Source organism: Mesoplodon bidens, assembly GCF_964165515.1.
Source record: "Mesoplodon bidens genome assembly, chromosome: 2".
Classification (NCBI taxonomy): Eukaryota; Metazoa; Chordata; class Mammalia; order Artiodactyla; family Ziphiidae; genus Mesoplodon; species Mesoplodon bidens.
The window spans coordinates 31,248,504-31,270,565 of NC_138177.1; the positions used below are offsets into that span (position 1 = coordinate 31,248,504).

Consider the following 22,062-nt stretch of genomic DNA (forward strand, 5'->3'; position numbering starts at 1 on the left):
TTCACATTGTCTCTAGCACCTAACTGCACTTTGTACATAGAAAAACCTTGACATATATTTGTGGAATAAATGAATGAATTAGTGAATGAATGATTAGATTTTAATATAAGATAAAATCACTATTATGTTTGCAATTTAAATAAAATGTATTTAAATATAAAGTGTATTCTCCATTTAACTATGTTTCTAGAGAAGATCTAAGACAAGGCAGCTAGTAAGAATAAGCCACAGAGGTTAAAGCTTTTCAATATTCATCATTCCAAGCAGCATTCAAATATCAATATGCAAATATATAAAGTGTGAAGAAGCTGAATATGTACTTAGTTGCTAGAAGGAACTCACTGAAACTAAAAAAGAAAATAGATATTTAAGATAGAGAAAGGCTGCCTAACAAAACTAATTATAAACTGATAATAACACAAAAATAATTGGCATCTATTTAACTTTCTATTGCCAGACACTGAGGTGAGTTTTTTGTGTGTGTGCATTCTTTTATTTTAATCCTTAAATTATATTATGCAGTAGAAATAATTATTATTTCTTTACAGGTGAGAACACCTGGACCCAGAGAAGTTATGCAAAGTGCTCAAGCTCACACAAAGTGTAAGTAGCAGAATGAGGATTTAAATTCAGGTCTATCTAAATCTAAACCTATCTCTGAACCACAGTACTCATTTGCCTCCCCTGAGATGATACAGCCTAGAAAATAACAGATTTTTTAAAAAACATCTTGAAAAGACAACTTAGAGAGTTGATGGACCTTACTTTGTTGAAAGGAAAGAGATCCATTTACACTAACTCAAGGAGAAAAAATGGTTTGTTAAAATGATTTACAAGGCCTAGAACAGGAACTGAAATTATATCAGAAACTGGAGCATCTCTGGGCATTGGCTGTTTTCAACTTCTTCTTTCCAACAAGTTTCATGGTCTCTCCCTCCCTCCCTCCCTCCTTCCCTCCCTCCCTCCCTCCTGTTCATGGCAGCACCTGCTTTTCCTTTTACATTAGCTCTATTCTTCCTGCCTGTCAACAGTTCCATGGCATCATTTAACTTCTCCACTGCTAAATGGTACTTTTTCCTTGTATGTTCTAGATCAAATTCCTAAGAAAGGGCATTGGATTTGCCCAGCTCATTTTATTGCACAAAGCTTGCTTCTGCTGGGAAGAGGGTACCCTGACTGACCAACATTAACATGTAGTCTGCTTACCAGATAGATGCCTCCTTCTTTCCCTTTGCCCTGAGATTACCCACCCTCTACCATTCCACAACTCTTTTTTCTTCACAAACAAGTTTCTACAAAATGTAGTATAACATATTGTTTCAGGTTCCATTAACTCCTCATCTGGCGCTATTCTTCCCATTTGTTCTTCAGTCCTTGAAATCTGGATTCTTCTCCCATTACACCATTGAAAATGACCTTGCTGATGACACCAGCAACTACTTACCAGTGGAGTCTAATGAGCAATTATCAATCCTCAGAGTATTTGACTTCTTGGAGCCTCTAACATCACTGACCACACCCTCATTCTCAGTCTTTTAGGCCTGCTTCTCTTCTAGTTGACCTCCTTTGTCTCTGGCTGTTACTCTATAGGATTCCTTTGCTATTCCTGTCCTCAACTGTTGGTGCTCACCGGGTCTCAGTCGTTTGCTCCCTCTCTAAACCCTCTCTATAGTTATTTTATCCACATCATTGACTTTACTCTAAAGGCTGTTGACTTTCAAATATTAATCCCATCTCATGTGACTCTTCCTGAGTTCCAGCTATATACTAGTAATGCCCACTGGGATATTCTATAGACATCTCAAATCATACATTTATAAAACTGAACTCATTATCTCATCCACCCCAAACTTTCTCTAGTTCCTCCTTCCATATCCCCTACCATGAAAGCATCACCATCTTCCTCACTTTGTCGAGCAAGGTCCTTCCTTCTTCTTTATCCCTCACCTTAAATCGATCACTTTACTAGTTAAGACTCTAATTTCAATTAGGAGAAGAAAACTTAAGGTAGCTGAGTGGGGAAAAGTAAAAGGGAATTTGTCACAGAGCTGCAGTGATTCTTACAGAATCCGGGGGTAAGAACATAGCTGGGCCTTATAGGTCAAGAGCAGTTCAGTGGAGTTTCTTTCCATTTTTCATTTCTGCTTCTCTCTGCGTACCCCTTTCATTCTTCTGTCTCAGCCAGATTGGGTCTCTCTGCTTCTCAGTCCACTTTATAGGAGGAAGATGGGCTATCACATAGCTGTCAAATTTTTATCTTCTCCAGTCAAGAGATCATGCCAGGGCAGTTAATTCCAGACAAGTCAACACTGGCTAAGAGAATGGGCTCACATGGTGAAAATGAAGCTGCTGAAACCCACCCCTGTGGTTAAGGAAGTCTGATAAGGAAACCATTATGACTTTGGCAGAAACCCCAGTGGTACCTACCACAATCACTACAGTCTGGTGAGTCTATGTCATAAATTTTTCTCTCAGTCTCATCGCCAATGCCATTGTCCTTGTTCAGGTTCTCCTTCATCTCTTCCATGGACTAATTTACTCACCTTAATTATCATATATACAGTCCTCTGACCATTTGTTTACATACATGTTTCTCAGCTAAACTCTAAACTGCTTGAGGACAGGCATTATATCGTTTCATTTAGTTTCCCCTCTGGTATAATTTCTGAGGTATACTTGGGCTCAGGAAATATTTGTTCAATAAGTAAAAGAGGCATTTTGTATCTTAGGCCATTATTCATCTGAATCCCCTACCTAACCACCCTGACTTGGATTCCATGCCTGCCAATAATCTTCTGGTTATAATTTGAATTACCATACAATGCTTCCTTCAGGAAGAAAACGTGCTGACCAATAAACTTCTACCTTAGTTTAAATCTTACTCTCTTATGAGTTAGGTTATGCAGTCCCTGAGAGATGTATAAACTCTAAGGCTTTGTTAAAATTCAGTTTCTAGACCTAAAAACCTGGATCCTGGACTTCAGACATGGTAATTTCACCATTCTGAAATAACCACTCTGAAAAGCCTTGTTGAGGAAGCAACTCACCACTTAAGGTTGCATCTGTCAATGTCTGTGCCCAGAAACCACAGTTCATGTTTCCAAAAATATTCATGTGAAGTAATTAATAACAAATCAAGGTTCTAGAGATTTATAATGCCTTTGCAGAGGAAAAATGTGTGCATTCTAAAATCTCACATATTACTGAACTCTTTATTGCTCAATAGAAATATGTGAGAAAAAATTCCCATAGAGATATGGCTTCAAGTTCATGAGAGATCAGTTTTCCTGAACGTGTTTGCCACAAAGGATGATACGTAACATAAAAAACATGGTTCTAAGAGCCATTTTTTGAGAAGATACACATGGCTGTCTCTAATAAATATATTTAATAAAGGCCAAAGGCACAAGCTTACCTTAAAATTTGGTGAAAGCATTACTATGGTAAAGCAAGCTAATGTGCTCTAGAATACTGCTTCCTAGGAAAACAAGGATAATGAAATGACTTTCATGATGATGATGGTGGTATATGGTAGCCAGTTTTTTTTAAAATTTTTTATTGAAGTATAGTTGATATACAATATTAAATAAGTTATAGGTATACAGTACAGTGATTCACAATTTTTAAAAGTTATGCTCCATGTATAGTTATTATAAAATATTGGCTATGTTCCCTGTGCTATACAATACATCCTTGTAGATTATTTTATAGATAATAGTTTGTACCTCTTAATCCCCTACCCCTAGATTCTTAGGAAGCTAAGGGGACACACCTGAGGAGGTATGGTGGCATCAGACCCTCTAATTGCTTAATAACAAGACACATCAGCAAGCACTTACTCAACAAGCAATCTGTGTTGGTTGATTATGTGCCAGGCTAGCAATAGAGCTGGGGACACAGCAGTCACAGCCCTTGCTCTCCAGTTAGCATGGTAATCACGGAGGTAATCACCCATGACTGCCATCTGGGCACCAAGCATCCCTCGGGGCATGGGAGCTACAGAAGCCACATAAACCAGGTTCTTTGCACATTGTGGACCAAGCAGAGATGACCAGTCACATGTCATTTTGCTTCTCTTTCTTACTCTGGTAGCCAGTTTTATGGAGCACTTGTTATATACATAAATACTTAGAATGTTCCATGCATTGTTTTACTTAGAGTTTTTAAAAACCTAGAGGAATGGACATTAGACTATTTTGAGAGGTTGTTTGCAACATATGTATCTCATGTCTTGCTGGTCATTCTAACCAAGAACCAGCATCCCATCTTTTTTGTTCATTCATTTCAATATTTGTTGAGTTCTTTCAATTCTAAGCACTATTTTAGGTGCTGGTGATACAGCATTGACTAAATAAAGTGCTTTTATCTTTGGGCTTACCTTTTCTTGGGGAGGAAAGAGAATAAGATAGATGTTAAATTAACAGGTCAACTTGAGAACTGGCAGTTTAAAAACTTAGGAATAAAAAAAAAAATAAGGAGCTTGAAGGCTGCCCATTGGATTCTGTCATGCAGAGTACAAATGATAACGTTAAATTCACACCAACACTCAAATTTGTGATTCATTTGTTTGTTCATTCAACAGACAATAAGAACCAAGGTCCAGGCACTGTCAGACCCTAGACTCTGGCCACCAGATTCCTCTCAGAGACTAGCCCATTAGGTAAGAGGTTCAACCTGAAAGCAGGTAGGGAAAATGAAGAGGCTCTCTACATCTTCCATTCTAAGAAACTTAAATTCACCAGTACAGCTCAGTCCAACTCAGACTCTGTATTGAGGCCCTGTGTGAAAAACATCTCTGCTCCGCCCTCCCCCAACCCTGCCCCACATGGTGTCCCTGGACAACACCTAAGCTGGGTGGAAACAATCACCCTGAACGCTGAAAACAGAGATTCCCACCCTGATTATGCAATTGAAGCAATGAGAAAGTTGGTTTAATCTAATGGGCCCTGTTTGTAAAAATTGAATTTTCATTTTTCTATGGCCCAACGCTTTCTGAGTTCTTTGAGCAGGTCACATAAACCCCGTAGTCTACTTTCCCAAGCAATATAATGAGATTCACCAATACTGCTATGTGTCTTGGAGCGATAGCTCAACCAAATTGTGTGGAACTCCTTAAAGCTGTTAACTGCTAAAAGAAATCAGTAGATGATTAAAATAAAATGAATGGAAGAGTCTGCATTTTGCTATCTAGAGCATTCATTGTGGATATGTAGACAGAGTCTGTTTAGAGCCCAGCACTGTGTGTTTAAAAAAAAAAATTGAACTTGTTCCTTCATGCTACTTTAATTTTTCTTGACTATCAAGAAATTGAAAAAAAATGTTTTATATTCATTTCTAACAATTTTCTTAAGCCTAACTTTTCAGAACAGTGAACCCTCCTACACTGTTGGTGGGAATGTAAATTGGTGCAGCCACTATGGTGAACAGTACAGATGTTCCTCAAAAAAACTAAAAATAGAACTACCATATGATCCAGCAATCCCTCTCCTGGGTATATATCCAAAGAAACAAAAACACTAATTGAAAACATACATGCACCCCAGTGTTCATAGCATTATTTACAATAGCCAGGATATGGAAGCAACTCAAGTGTCCATCAACAGATAAGTGGATAAAGATGTAATTTAGATATACAATGGAATATTACTGACATAAAAAAGGATGAAATAATGCCATTTGAAACAATGTAGATAGACCATTATGCTTAATGAAATAAGTCAGAGAAAGACAAATACTGTATGTTGTCACTCACATGTAAAATCTAAAAAATAAAGCAAACAGATAAAACAGAAGCAGACTCACAGATACAGAGAACAAACTATTGGTTACCAGTGGGGAGAGGGAAGGTGGAGGAGCAAGATAGGGGTAGGGGATTAAGAGGTACAAACTACTATGTATAAAATAAATAAGCTACAAGGTACAAACTACTATGTATAAAATAAGCTACAAGGATATATTGTACAGCACAGGGAATATAACCAATATTTTATAATAACTTTAAATGGAGTATATAAAAATTTTGAATCACTATGTTGTATACCTAAAACTAATATAACATTGTAAATCAACTATACCTCAATTTAAAAACTTCTAAAAATAAATTTAAAAAGCAGTGTTTCATATGGGCCAGAATTTCTTTGATGTACCCTCATATTCTCTGGATCAAAAACTCTAGTCTGACAACCCACAGATAAATCAGCTACAGATGACTTACCAACATATACTTTATTATAGGTTTAAAATGTAAACAACTATTTGAAGAAACAAGGAAACAGTATACATTGAAAGCGAAACCTGAAATTACAACACTAGGGAAATTTAAAGGTCATCTGTCGGTAGCTGTCTTTCTGGTTGCAACTGCAGAGACCTCTGCTTGCCCTGAGAAGTCACTGATATGTGGGGCTTTTGCTAGGAGTATGACAATTTCACTTTCTCCCTTGTCTGCCTTGATTGTCCCAGGAATGACGCAGAAGCCAAGAGGAGTTATTAAGAAGGAGAGTTTTACAAGCAGTGGTGTGCTGGTGAATGGGTTTTCCAAAAAGAAAAGCCCTGATTTGTAGCATTTGCCAGTTCCCATGGTATATATAGTCCCACCACGACCAATTTCAAGGATGACTGTATTTAACAACCAGATTGTGCAATTTGTGAAAATTTAACAATCACTTCTTATGAACTAGTACTGGCCCACTCCAGCACACTGCTGATTATAACTCAACAACAATCAATATCACCAAGTTTCCATAAATATATGTCATATAACTTTAATTTCCTGAGAAAATATACAAATGCAAGAGGAACCAGGCATCCAAGCCTTTGGCCCTAAGCTACTCAGCAGATGTCTTTTAAAAAAAATTACTAAGAAGCACCGTGGCCTCAGGCTTAGTCTGCTCCCAGGCAGTTTTTCTTGCACACAATACAAATATTTTTAAATTAGCTTTATACGGTGATTACTATTAATTAACAATGTAGACTTTTACAAATATGCATAAATATTTTAAATTGGATTATCATGTAATCACATTACATACCTTTCAACAAGAACCCATAAGCAGCTAGTTAATTTTGCAGAGTCCAAAACTTTAGCAGACTGTCATTGAATTGAGTGCTATTCATTCTTTTTGGAAGTTAACACATTTGACCAAGACAGGCTCTTCAAAGTGAGGAAGGGAATTTGGTTGAAGTCAGTCCTGAACAACACCCTGTGCTCCCTGCTCCAGGCAAGGAAAGGAAAAGAAGTTTGCTGAGAAAGGAAAGAATTGGTGTAGCTTCCCTCTACCTACCTTGGGCTGAAAGGGAATATACCGCCTGAAAAATCAAATCTGCTAAACTTTATAGACTTCTGATATGATAGCAGAAATACCAACCCTAGAGCTAAAACAGTGTGATACAGTGGGAAGCCCAGGGCCCCTTGTTAATCACTAGTTCTGTGGGTTGAAACAAGTTACCTATGTTCCATCTGGCTCCAAATTCTCATTGTTAAAACTGTGCCAAAAATACCTGCTCCATTAACTTCTGCTGCATTAACTTCATAGAATTGTCATGTGACATATGAAAGCACTTTGCAAACTGTGCAGAGCTAGCTAAAAATATGAAATCATTACATGACAAAATACAGTACTGGTAATATCCATTTCTGGGGTAAATCTTATGATTAGTAATGATTACTCTTTCTTTACAATTGACAATGTTTAGACACATACACAAGTTCTCTTGAAGCCCTATGTGAAGGTTCAGAATGACCCTTTTGACCAGCTGGTTTTACAAAGCACCCTGCGTCCTGAGTATGGTAAAATCAAGGAAAGTTCCCGAATAAAGTGCGTTCCATTCCAATGCCACCTGTGCCTCTGTCCCAACAGTTCTCAAGAGTGTTCTTTATCCTCTAATGCCATCAAATCTAAAGTGGTGTATTGCTGGCCTATCTGTGGCCACCCTCCAAGTCTGACTACTTTTTATTAGGAGGGTCTCAGAAGATGGGAATATGGGAAGAATGAAGTCAAGAAATCCATGGTCCAAGAGTATGAGAACAAGGCCAGGCTACTGCCCTGGATCTTTTTTCATACCAGATAAGGCTCCCATGGGACTAAGACTTCATTTTTCCACCCAGGGATTCAAGGGTTAGACAAAGACACTGAGAAGAGTCAGTCTGTCCTCTAGCCACCTGTATTCATTTTATCATGAGCTAGTAAAGTGCCTTTGCTGACCTAACGTCAAGGGTAACCAAATGTCTTTGGTCCTCCCTCTGAGTCTTATCCAGACAGGCCTAAGAAATGAAAATCCACATGCAGAGGAGTTCTGTTTGTGTTGATCTGTATGCCCAGATGAACTGTAGGCACTGAGAATCTTCCTCCTCCATCCTACCCACTGGCATCTCTGCATGTGCTGAAGAGGACAGAGGAGACCAAATCGAGTCTCTAGGAGATGAACTGGGGATTTGCTAGCAAATAGATCCCCCAGTATGTGTTATTTTTTAGAACCTGATGTTCAGCGTTGAATATCAAGTCTATTACATCTCCAGCATGGAATTCATAAGCCCCTCCTATGTTCTGGATTGTAGAGTTGTTCGTTAGAGCTTGTATGGGGTCTTCATTCTTACGTAGCAGCACCTCAAAAGGAGCTCGCCCCTTGTAGGCTGTATTGGGAGCCACTTGGCCGTAAATTAAATACAAACCATTCTGAAGTATTTTCAGCCTCCAATCAGCTGTCTTATTCACACAAGAAGGCTCAGGAGAGGGCATTTGCCATTTTGAAGGTAATGGTCCTATGAGATATTTACAAGAAAGGCAGGGGAGAGAGAGAAAAAAAAAAGGAAAGCATAGTTATTTAATTATTTCATCTTCTTCCTGATTGTAGTTCTTTCCTACTTACAGGATGTTTCTTTACCCGGTCTATACAAGTTCTCTCCAACCACAATATTTTAAGTATCTACCTACTCCTTGTTTTAGAGAAATTGCAGCTCCTAAGTGTATCTCTTGCTTGGGGAGTTCTAAGGAAAAACATTTAGAATAGGGACATGGGTTAAGTTTTAGGGTGGCACTTCATCTCTTGTCGATTGATATTTGTGAAAGGGAAGAAAGGAGGAAGGAAGAGAGGGATCACCCGCCAGGATGGTGATGACCAAAGTTGGCAGTGCAGGATGCATATTTGCCTTTCTCTGTGTAAATACTATTTACTATATATCACTTTATCAATGAGATCTTCTCATTAATCTGTATAAAATATAGCGCTCTCCTGTCACTCTCTCCCTTTACCTTTAGTTTTCTTCATAGAAGGTGTCACCATCTAGCCTATTATAAATTGTTCATTTGTTTATTGTCTATCTTATACCCACTTGAATATAATGTCTTTGAGAACAAGTACTTCTCTGTTTTGTCCATTGCTATATCTTCAGCACCAAAAAGAATTCCTGGTACCAGTATGTGCTCAATAAATATATCTTGATTGAATGATACAACCGTGTTCCTGAATTAGGTGCACTGTGTCTAAATTATGGCACTTTACGGGTATATATCATTCAAGATACACTTGGGATATATTTATCCAAACCCTCCCAAAATAGCTACTGGTAAATTAATGAGTTTATAAATGGAAATTATTTGACTGTTTAAATATAAGTATCCCTGGTTTATTGCTGTCAAAGGGGATGGGGAAAGGGTCAAGACTTGTTTATTTTCATAGGAATTATGGAATTTACATATTTTCCTAATGTTAATTGTTTTACACAGAGGTGTGACTTCAGAATCCCAGGATGTGCTCTTACCTCCCAAAACACTCATCTGGCCTGTTCTCTAATTCTCCATAATTTTTGTTATGGAGGAAAAGCCTTTGCCACATAATTAGAAACCTTGATTTTAAAAAAAAGTACCCTGGAAGAGATAACATATTGACAAATTCTTATTTGTATATAAATGTCAGATATAAGGCTCTGAGGGTAGATTCTGAAGGAGAATGAAGGAAAGATCATTAAAGCAAGAAGCAAAGTCTCCCTGTATCTCCAATGAGCCCAGAGCCCAGTAAATTTCTTCCTGCTTGACCATGTAATTGACCATAGGCAAGTCACCAGGAAGACATGTCACTGGTTCTCATATTTAATTCTGTGATGGGGGACACTTAAAGACCATCTTAGCATCACTTGAGGTTCTCAACTTTTACCACATCAAAAGAAAATTTCAACATATCATGAGGAGTTTCACTCCATTCACTAGAAAAACAAAAACAAATCACAAAGGCAGAGATAAGTAAAAAGAGACTCCCTAATTTCCACAAAGCAAGGAAGCCTGGCTGTTTGCAGGAGTTGAAGTTAACTCTAGAAGTATTCTGCTGTCAGCTGAAAATGGGTGTTTGACCTTAAACCAGTAAAGAACCCAAAATGTATTCATTTCAATTTTGTATGTATTCTAAAAAATGCCCTAAGGCTTAGGACGACTGTAAACTTTAGTGTGTTTTCTAAGCAAGTACCGGGTCACTATAAAGGAAAGTGACTCAGGAGCTAAGAGGAGAAGAGAAACGAGCAGAGAAGTGACCATTCCCCTAACTCTCATTTCTCATGTATATACTTAGAAACAAAAATCGCACCCTATACTCACTCTACTGGACGCTAGCAGTATGTGAAATGTGAGAATGACTTTGAGTTTGTCACTGGGAAAGGTTGTAGAAATCTGAAACTTGTGCTTATTAAAGCACAGAATTAAAAGTAGATTCCTGGATCTCAGATTCCCAGGCCTATGGGAGTGCTATGCATTTCTGCCCAGAGATGTGACCTTGAATGTAGTCTTCATCAGGGCATGGGCTTGTCCATCCATCTGGTATACCTCTGAAGCCTCAGCTCCTAGACAACTGCTTGGCACAAGATAAGCAGTTATAAACAGTAGCTGAAGGATGACTAAAATAGAATGCATGCTTTCTTAATTCTGGAGCTTGCCTTTTGCATCAAATACTAAGAAAAGTAAAAAAGGAGGTATATGAGACATGTTACTCACCAAACTTCGCTATACAGGGCCCATTGGCAGTCTGTAGGGGAAGAAGAAGAATTGGTCAGGATGATGACAGTGTCACAACTTTCTTGATTGATTTATTTAGAGCCTCTGATTCCTGAAGCCGACTTCTTTTCCCTAGCCACATAAAAAAAAATCCCTCCCTCCCCCTTGTTTTGGATCTCCCAGCTTTCCTTTACAGATGGCTGGCGCCTTCCTTTACCTTTCATTACCCAGCTACCTTTTGGGTCTTCTAGGAAAAAGTTAAGAACTCCTTTTATCCACCTAATCTTTACCCACAGTACAACTATTTGATCTTAGACTCTCCTCCTCTTGGGCTATAGAAATTTTCTATAAATAATAGTCTCTGAATCCCAGTGACTTCACAAGATGGTCCACTGGCATGTGAGAAGAAAATAATAGAATTTCTATTTCTATTTTAAATAACAAATTAAGCTATAGAAATATTTACATTTCAGATTGATAATGTCTCCACTATTTAATATTCAGATAATCATGCCTCATATACAGTGACTGAAATACCCTGAGGAGATCTCAGTTTCAAACTGTTGCAACATACCACAGTTTACATGCTACAGGAAGTCACCAGTGTGGTTGATTTTATAAATACAGATATTTAAATACTAAAGGCTTTAAGATACTTGTAGTAAGGTACAGTATACCCACACATTTTGTAACATGTAAAGTTCATTTGTTTCCTTGTGGCAAAGTGCTTAAGAGACTTTTCGGGCTTAAACATGATATCAATTTTTCTTTTATAGGATTTCTCTGGCTGCTATGCTAGGAAGAAATTAAAGGGTGACAAGAGCAAAAGCAGTGAGACAAGCTAAGAGATCAGTGTAATCATCTATGCAAGAAAGCCTGATGCCTCTGACCAAGGTGCTAGCCGTGGAGATGATGATGAGTGATTGGAAATTGAGCCAACAGGAGTTCCTGACATGGATATGGATAAGAAAATGAGAAGAGACAAAGATGACACCAAGATTTGGGGCATGAGTAATTAGAAAGATAAAACTGTTAATCACTGAAATGAGCAAGATTTAAGAGGAGTAAATTTGGGGGAAAAGAGTCATGAGTTCATTTTTAAACATGTCAAGTTTGTGATGCTTATTAGATATCCAGGTAGGAGTGTCAAGAAAGTAGTTAGATCTGTAAGGATGGAATTTAAGGAGTTCTGATAATAAGAGTCTTCAGCTTCTATATGGTGCTTAAAGATATGAGACTGTATAAGAGCATCAAGTCAGTGGGTACAGACAGACAGGAGTACTGGGGCACTGCACTGTTTAGAGGTCAGGAAATAAGAAAGAACCTGCAAAGGAGCCTACGAAGGAAACGCCACCTTGGTAAGGATTTTAATTATAGACCATGGAATTTAAGTTGTCTAAGGAAGGAAGAAAAATCATGAATGGATTGATGGGACAATATTTTTTTTTAATTTTATTTTTTTATACAGCAGGTTCTTATTAGTTATCTATTTTATATATATTAGTGCATATATGTCAATCCTAATCTCCCAATTCATCCCACCACCCTGCCCCCACTTGGGACAATATTATTTTAATTAAAAAAAAAGAACATCGCACTATTGAATGATGGATTTAAAATTTAGTGTCATAACATGGTAAGCACACTCAAAAATGCATTCTTCCATTTTGATCTATATTTTTTCATGAGGTAATTTTTCAGTTATGATGGTCAAAACCATGAATCAAGGTAAGGTAAATTAACCTAGACTATAACTTTCAAATTATTATATTAAAAAGTATTAAACTAAGATTAAGAAAATAAAAGAAACACATTTATCAAATTACTTTACTAAAATATTATTTCAATTATTTTAGAAATCTTTATATTATATATTTTCATATTATATAAATATAACATTTTGGTAAAAGCAAAATGGTTTTGCACTGTGGATAAACAACATTAAGCATATTATTTGGTTCATCCTTATAAATTTCTATTGTGTATCTTTTAATATACAGAGTATTAGAACTTGTATAAAACTTATAATAAATTAGCATATATATTGGGATTGTACTCAAGAACATTTTGTTGATAGAGAGGTGCAATCAAAAAGGTTGGGAAGTCACTGTTCTAGGAGATAAATCACTGGATTCCTACAATTGCTTCTGCTATTATTAATAATAATGTACATTGGATGAATGGATAAAGAAAATGTGGCACATATATACAATGGCATATTACTCAGCCATAAAAAGAAACAAAATTGAGTTATTTGTAGTGAGGTGGATGGACCTAGAGTCTGTCATACAGAGCACAGTAAGTCAGAAAGAGAAAGACAAATACCATATGCTAACACATATATATGGAATATAAGAAAAAAAATGTCATGAAGAACCTAGGGGTAAGACGGGAATAAAGACACAGACCTACTAGAGAATGGACTTGAGGATATGGGGAGGGGGAAGGGTAAGCTGTGACAAAGTGAGAGAGTGGCATGGACATATATACACTACCAAACGTAAAATAGATAGCTAGTGGGAAGCAGCCGCATAGCACAGGGAGATCAGCTCAGTGCTTTGTGACCACCTGGATGGGTGGGATAGGGAGGGTGGGAGGGAGGGAGACACAAGAGGGAAGAGATATGGGGACATATATATATATGTATAACTGATTCACTTTGTTATAAAGCAGAAACTAACACACTATTGTAAAGCAATTATACTCCAATAAAGATATAAAAAATATATATATAAATAGTAATAATAATGGTGTAAATAAGAATCGCTACCATCCACTGAGAGCCTACCATGGGTCAGGCACTGTACTATCTCATTCATTCTTACCACAACTCTGAAATAACCAACACACACATTTTCAGATGAGGAAACAAGGAGAAGGATTATGTAACTAACCCAAGGTCATGCAGCTGATGAGAGGCCAGGCTAAGATCCAAACAGAGCCTGAGTCAGAAGTCTCACTCCTGCCGCTCTGTGGAGCAGTTTGTATTTCTAATTTTGGTGACATTTGGAAGGGGTGGGTATCCACTTATAAAGAAGCATATAGGACTTTCAGTTTAGTTTAGTTAATTTATTTTTGCTTAGAAGGAGCAGTTCTTCTAACCCCATTGTGATTTAAGCCCAGATTTACATAATTGGGTTAATAAATAAACTTAATCATTATTTCTCCAAACCAACTCTAATCAGATCATCATTTGGAAATAGAACCTACTCCGCTTTTAAGTACAAGCACAACTTTCCCTTTTGAAAGTAGCCTTCATTTCCTTGAAGCAGGGGACTCTCCTGACATTTGGTTTCTTAGAGACAATTTCTGTGAGATTATTTTCATCTAGGGATGGACCAACTCCTTGGGCTCATAACCGATTCTTTCAGTGAAACATCTTCTGAATGAAGAGGGGGAGAAAAGAAAAAAAGAATTCTCCCAAGGAAATTTCTGTTGATTGATTTTGAAGGAGCCAACCTTCCTGTCTAACACTTTTTGAATTAGTGCCTAGAGAGGCTGGAAAGTGGGATTTTGTATATAAAAACCAGAGTGGAGACTAAAATAATGTAAACTCCGAGGTTGTGGAGCATTATGAGGAGGTGGAAGTGGCCACCTCATAATGACTCATCACCCACCAGCCATTCAGTCCCTTTTCCAAAAATACTAATCTGTGGCCAATAGGGAAAAAGAAGTGCAGGCAAGTGGAAAGTGGAATACAGGAGCTAATATCATTCCACTGTCAGCCAGGCATTGGCTTTTCCCATGGAAAATAAGCCTCCCTGGCATCCCGTCAGGACAATATCCTGAAAACCTTTCAAACTTCCCCAAATTTGGTACAAACTCTGGGCTATTTCTTTAGAGGCAGAACCTTTCCTTGAGAAGCTGCATATTGTCTAGGAGAGAGAATCTGGAATCAGAGTTCAAACACAGGGGATTGATCAAATTCGGTTCTGGCAAGAGGTATCCTAGTATGAGCCCTCTTCCTTCCCTTTGCAAGAGCAGTTGTGTGCCTTTGAGAAAGGCACTTTCCTTCTCTCCCAGGCACTGGTTCCCCAGTCACACACAGGAAATGATGACACCTAGAACATATCCTGTGTTCTTCACAGTCATCTGGCTAATAGGATGTGAGGTTTGGAGAAGGAAAAGGCACTTCCAGATTTAAATTGTTGCTATTCTCACCCTTCCCCTTCTTCAGAAATCTAAACACTCAGAATGCCTGACAATTCTTTTTCTGCTCAAAGCTTCACTGTTCCAGAAAGTTCAGAGTTCTGCTTGATACATTCCTGAGACAGTGGGGATGTGATTACAAATTCCTCTGTTGTACTCACTTGTGTACAAATTAATGGGCTACTGTGTAAAAACTTGGCCAAAGCTATACTTGCCCTAAGTTAACATCAGCAACTATAATGTACTGCTTCCTCCTGTATCTTTTCTCAATTGCTTTCAAATATCTGAAGTAGTAAAACCATATCTTTGAAATTTTAACTAACCAATCCCCCTTAGAAAAATGTTTATACAGTCACTGATTTCATATCACAGCCCTTTCTGAGATGGGCATGTACTACTTTATTCTTTGCAAGGCTCAGAATCTTTAGATGTACCCAGGAATTGGCTAAATCCTAAATTAAATAAAGAATTTCTTATTTTCTTTTTGGTCAATGCTATGTAGTCAACAGTCACATTTCTACTAAGAATCTCATGTACCTCCCTTCCCTTCACTAGACCCACAAATTGGACTGGAGCTCAGTGGGAAATTCCTGATAAGCATCAGGGCCTTCCCAAATAAGAAAGTATTTCCTCTTCTCCATGAAGCCTTCCCTGATCAACCTAGCCCAAAGTCATTGACCCCTTCTTGACCTCCTAAAGCATTTATGTTCTATACTGTCCTTAGCTAAATTATTAATCACTGTATTTTATAGCTAGAAGGGACATTATAATAAACAAATCCATTTGCCTACCACCATTTTTCAGATGAAGAAACTGAGAACCAGAAAGATTAGATGCCTTTCAGATGCATACAGCTAGTTATTGAGAGACATAGAATCCATATCTTCTCACTCCTAGTTCAGTGCCATTTCCCTCCTCAAAGATATTCTAACCATGTGTAACTTACCTTATTGTCTTTTATTATCTTTTTGTGTCTTTTTCCTCAGTAAGAGTGTAGCTTGCACCCCATTCCTTGAGGGTAAGCATTGTGTTTTACATCTTCTTATTCCACCAAGAGCAGAGTTCCAGAAAGGGAGAAAACACTCCACAGGCATCTGTCAATTGACTGATTTAATTGATTCCATCTAACTTGGTTCTGCAGCTAACATTTAGTATTTTCTACTACCTTTCCTCTTAAACACTTAGATAAGCCTCAAAAGCCATATTGCCGTGACAAAATTGGAATTATATTTACATTATCTGTACCCACATGACTCTTTCTTCCAACTAGCTCTAACAATACTGAGTGACAATGATAATAACTAGACTTATAAAAGAAACAAGGAGTATAATAAATAGCAACCTTAGGTACTGTTGTCTCCTTACCTTGAGTGGAAGAAAAGTGAAGATTAGTGTACTGAAGGAGCAAAGCAATAGCAAAATAACCATTGTTGAGTAGAGTAGCCATTTCTTCCAGGATGGTCTCTGTGCTCCGTGAGGACTTGAATGGCCTAAAGGCATATTCTCCACGTGGCTCAAACTCATTCTTTGCAGGAATGAAAGCTGTGGAAAGCAAACATTCACAAGTGATGAGCACAGTCAGTTTTGTAGTATTATGGTAATTAGTAGTGGGTGTAAGAGGCGGGGTTTTCCTTCTGATTCTGTGTGTTGGAAAACGATACTGCTAGGCTAAGTGCTGTTTCTCATTTGGCACCAGGCCAAATGCACTGAAAGGAACAGAGGGCTAAAAGCCAACCCAAACACAGAGGACAAAATACAAAACAAAACAAGAGAAGTTAAGAGGGGGGAAAAAATTATTTCCTGAAGCAAGAGGAACTATGGAACTGTGCAGTATTACAAATTATTCCAGATAAGAAAATCACTGTTTGTAAGGAAGAATAAAGTTCAAGATTAAGCCCTATCATACTCCAAATATCATATATGCATGAGGCAGTACATCAGGGAGCTAGGGAGACTGGGATGCATGGTTTGGAAAAAATAATTTCATCAATTTCTAGTGTATAAAATGTGTCCATTCTGAGTGTGTTTTGTGTTTGGTAATTGCAATCATTGTTGCTTTTGTTGTGGTCATCCATTTACAATGCTTGGTGTCAGTTTATCTCTTGTAAAAATAAAATACAGTGTGTGTGAAAAAAGAAGGGTGTTCGTTCTGAGATGGTCTCTAGAAAACAAGTGTATTACTAGAATTTAATTTTTAAAATATGTCAATACGAGAAGCTTAATTCTTTTATGTCTCACCATTTAAAAACTCTGAAAATTCAATGCTGGCATCAAATAGAAATAAAGTTATCATACAAAACTGCAAGATATATTCTTGCACCCTGTCCTCCAGTCTGAGCTTACACTCTATTCCAAAAACCTTGAGTTTTCTTCCTGGCAAAAAAAATACCAATTTACTACAAAATTGAGGAAGTTCCCTGGTTCTCTGTACCTCAGTCTTTCCATCTGTTAAATGGAATGCCTACCTGTTTTGTTTACACAGTGCCAGGATCATGTTCTAGAAAGAACATGGACTTTTAAATCAGACAGACCTGAGAGGGGGGACTGGTGTTGCCCAGCCCTTATCTGCTCAGTGGCCTGCAGCATGTTTACTTGACTCCTTTGTTTCCTTCCTTGTAAATGGAGAAAATTTCCACTTCATAAAGCTTTTTCAAGGATGAAATAGATGTGAAGGTTTGGCTCATAAGAAATGTTCCGTAAGTGTTTCTCTCTTCTCCACCCTTTTGAGAGATGTTAAGACTGAATCAATTATGAAATTCTAGAAAAGAATGATTTTTTAAATATTTGCCACAGGTTGTAACTCAACTGAAGTTCATTTAAATAAAAGGAGGTAAAATGAAAGTATTTTGAAGAAAAAATTTCTAATCTAAGAGAGAATCAAAGATGTTTTAAATTAGGGAAAAAGCCTAGAGATTGAACATCCACATTTCTGAAAGAGGACGCAAAGGATAATAGAAGTTGAGAGGTGTATCACACCACTAATGGCTGGGTAACAGTGGAGTGGGGACTTGAGCCCAGGGATACTGTCTTTTAACCCAATCATCTTTTTTTGTTTTTATTTTAGTACCACACTAATTGTAGCAATATTTCTCACTGAGTTGTCAGACTTAACTTGGCTCTATTTTATCTTGATCAATAATGTATCTCTGAAGAAAGGAGTCACTGAGTCACACGGGAATAATTTTTTAATACAACAATGTTTTGTGGCTCTCTCCTAGATGCTATGATGCATAGGCTAACAGCAAAAAGACTCCAGAAGAGTGATGCATTCTACCTACAACTTTTCCCTTGTATCATGTCTGAAATGCATACGCACCAGCACAGAATTTAAAACTGACCACTGAAAAGTCAGACTATTTCCTCTGTGTTTCTGATTTGTTCCTTCTGATTCCTCTCCAAATTTTAGATGGAAGTGCCTCTGCTTGCTCAATTCAGTAAATAGTTATTTAAATAAGGAACTGTTCCAAATAAAATCCAGTTCCTTCTTCTGCCCTTAACTAAGATTAGGATCTGGAATATCCTGTTTAATTATTTTAACCTTCTGAATATATCTTTAAAAAGATGACATGCTTATCTCCAGAAGAATACATTCCAAGCACAAGGAACTATATTCAATATCTTGTAATAACCCATAATGGAAGAGAATGTTAAAAGAAGAAAATAAATATTTGTATATATATGTATAACTGAATCACTGTACTGTGAGAAAGCATTAGATAGACATTGGATTCCTCCAAAATCAGGTCTGCAGTCCCTGCCACGTTCCCCTTATATACTATTTACCATGACTTTATGCTTGTGATAGTGTATGGCATGGCATATTCAGTGCAAAATATTCAGTGTGTCAGAACTCAGTCAGGAGCACTACACAGCTGATTTTGCCTACTCTAGATATCAGAGTATTCGTTGCTGGAACAAATAAGGCCCAGGTGGCCTGAAGATACATACATAAATGGATGATAGATAGGGAAGAGAAAATAGACAGACGTAATACATAAATATGGTTTTAAACTTGGACTTTTATGAAGGCAACAACAGTCTCTGTTAAGATTAATAAACGCCTACTCTGTAAAGAGAATTGTGTAAGCTCTATGCATAAATAGATATATACATACATATATAAATATATATTTACATACATATACATATTTACATATTATATGTACAATAAATTCTAAAAGGTATATGGAGACATATCAATCTCCAGATCATTCTCTCTAAGGAACTAATAACAACTCTAACCAGGGTGGTCTAGGAAACAGTTTGAATTAAAATTATGTTTTTTTTCCACGACTTGGGGATCCTCTTCTATACCCTAAATTCTCTTGTTCTGTGTTGTTTTTGCATGTCCATTTTTTTTGGAGCCCTTCCCAAATTCTTCATTGTTTGTCTATGTTTTACTGAATCAAGTACAGTCTTTAAGCAACAAGTCTATTGACAAATTTCCATGGAAGCCTTCCTGTTCCAGGTACCTGCCTTACCACTAATCTTTGAGAAAGGCTGTGTGGGGTTGTATGTCCCTGTCTAGCCTGAGTTCTCTCTGGGAGTGGCTTCTCGTTGTCTTGGGGAGGTGTGGGGGGCTGTCCTCTCTGGCCTAACCAGTATTGTGTCAGTATCCCGGCCATGGAAGGAGCATCTTAAACACATTTTGCTGGGAAGGATTACTTCCTGCTTGGAATCTGGACTGAAAATAGATGTTCCGTTATGCAACATGGCATAACACTTCCTAATTAAAACCATCAAACATCACCCTAGAAGTCGTAATGAAAGGGATTTGCTATGAAAGCATATCTTGCCCAATATCAAATGGATCGCCAGAGAGCTATATCTCACCTATCAACCAAATTAAATAAAAGGGTCTTAATATTCCTGAAACTAAGCATCTCCCAAATCTCCTGGATTTCCTTGGGTAGCCCTGGCAGATGGGGATGGGAGAGGTATTTTTCCTTTTATGATTCAACTTGTTTTCCTCATTTGACAAACTACCACACACGAGCTCCACCAGTGGAGAACAATCAGCACATTCACTGTATTCAACACCCAACTGTGACATGTGTTCATACAGAAATCTGGGAGACACTCTGTTCTGGTTTTCCATTTTTAGTACTGGTCTTACACCATCCAATTTAGATACTCTGGCTCATAGCTAGATTGGTTGGTTTGGGCACCGAGAATCTACATGAGTAAAGAAAGGTTTTGGTTTTTCTATATGAAATGATTCCAAAATATAGCAAAAGAATGTTATCCCCCTTGCTCATTTAGAAAATATTATTGACTGCCTTCTATGTACCAAGTATGTAAAGAACTTAAGTACTAATAGAAAAGGGCCAGTCCATATCTTCAAATTGCTTATCACTTTTGGTTTGGCTTGGTTTTTAAAGGTAACTAAGGAAAGAGACAAATATACAAAGCAATATGAGGAGAAGTGTGTAATGGGACAAGAACAAAATACCTGACCTCACTTGGGTTAAGGGGAAGTTTTATAAAGGAGGCAATGACTAGGCTGATATATACATCTAAAGAGACTTTACCAGGTGAAGAAACCTCATAATATCCCATTCCCCTAAGCTAATCAATTTGTATAAATTTACTAATATGTTATATATTGATAATATATATTTATATATTATGCTATCAGCAAATTATGTATGTTCTATATAGTGCAATGTATATATATATATATATATATATATAGTGTGTGTGTAGTCTTACAGTGTTTCAGGCACTTTACTTGGCAATGGAGAAATCAGGAGTATGACAGGACCTCTGATCTTAAGGAATCCATTGTCTGGTAATTGCTAGTTCTCTTATATTTGAGTCTTCTAAACTTGCATTGAAAACATGTTTCAATTTCAAGACAAGTTTCACTTATTTCTCCTTTCTTTTTTTCTTTCTGTATGATTTTATGTAACTTTCCCAATTTCCTAAGTGCGAATTGTCAAGGCATCTGGAGTTGTTCAGGCCAAGATACTTGTCTATCTGGTTTGAGGACTCCAGCCCTGAATGGATGTCTCACTATAAAGAGGAAATCTCAGGCTGGTATGCCAATGGAAAAAATGCTGAATCACATACAACACTGTGGAATGCTGCTTGATGAAATGGTGCCAGCTGAAGGTAGCAAGCAACTTCCATTAGCTAAATAAAGAATAAACAACCCTGAAGAGGTAGCTATGAATATTATGGAAAGATAAGGCCTAAGGTATTTCAGGTCTTTCATCACCCAGCAAGCCTAAGGGAAATCTCTTTGGCTGAAAGTAAGGATATTCTCCACCCAACACATACACACGGCCTCTTACATCCTCTCCTGGTCCCTCATCTCATGAATTCCTAGATTTTGTCATGTACCAGCTGCTCTGATGGCAACACCACTGGGTGCTGATTTCAAATGTAAACCATAAAAAAAAAGAAGATAGAAAATTATAAAGAGTAAAAACAAGAAAAATATATATTAAAAGCCTATTCTCTCCCAGTCACTGTGTTTAAAGTTTAAATTTTCACATGCATTAGGTTTATTTAATCTTCACAACATTAGAAAGTAGCCCTTATTAGTCCCATTTTACAGATGAGAAAATTGAGGTTAAGAGATGTTTAAGAACCAAAGTCACAAAACTACTATAATTCAAATCCGAATCTGTCTAACTCTAAACCCTATTTTTTCCATTCTGTCTTGATGCATTAATAAGTACCTGAACTTGGCTTTAGTAGGCGAAGAATTTTAAAATGAGAAACAATTTACAATGTTAAGGATCCTTATGTGCTCCATTTCTGAATATGATATCTACTAATATATCTTTTGAAGAAAAAGCTCTTACTAAATAGTACTATCTTTTTCAAACAAGCATAATTCTTTGCTTTGTCTTCAATTTCAAATTCATCCTTTTATTCCTTCTTAATCTCAAAATGACTCAGGTTTCCAGACAGAGACAGAGTTGAAATC

General features: G+C 37.3%; 1 protein-coding gene and 1 long non-coding RNA gene across 2 annotated transcripts in view; one reads left to right on the top strand and one right to left on the bottom strand.

Annotated features, from left to right (window-relative positions):
* The window catches only part of LOC308628076, a 272,623-nt gene extending 259,858 nt beyond the window's left edge, over window positions 1-12,765 (top strand). The window contains exons 2-3 of the long non-coding RNA XR_014017493.1: window positions 549-603; window positions 11,753-12,765. This is a non-coding gene — a long non-coding RNA (uncharacterized lncRNA). The remainder of the gene's footprint in view (window positions 1-548; window positions 604-11,752) is intronic.
* Window positions 6,302-17,254, bottom strand: TNFSF18 (TNF superfamily member 18). The gene is made up of 3 exons (XM_081254593.1): window positions 16,491-17,254; window positions 10,977-11,007; window positions 6,302-8,758 (listed from the first exon to the last, which is right to left on the bottom strand). Exons 1-3 carry the CDS (start codon window positions 16,647-16,649, stop codon window positions 8,412-8,414), a joined length of 537 nt encoding a protein of 178 aa, XP_081110719.1. The 5' UTR covers window positions 16,650-17,254; the 3' UTR covers window positions 6,302-8,411.
* Between the last annotated feature and the right edge of the window lie 4,808 nt (window positions 17,255-22,062).

What these genes read in the sequence shown, in the direction of transcription:
- TNFSF18 (XM_081254593.1), bottom strand. Translation starts at nt 16,649, where the DNA reads ATGAGTTTGAGCCACGTGGAGAATATGCCTTTAGGCCATTCAAGTCCT. An exon ending in TCACTTTTCTTCCACTCAAG is followed by an intron (nt 11,008 to 16,490) that starts GTAAGGAGACAA and finishes CTTCCCCTACAG; the next exon opens with ACTGCCAATGGGCCCTGTAT. An exon ending in GCCCTGTATAGCGAAGTTTG is followed by an intron (nt 8,759 to 10,976) that starts GTGAGTAACATG and finishes AATATCTCATAG; the next exon opens with GACCATTACCTTCAAAATGG.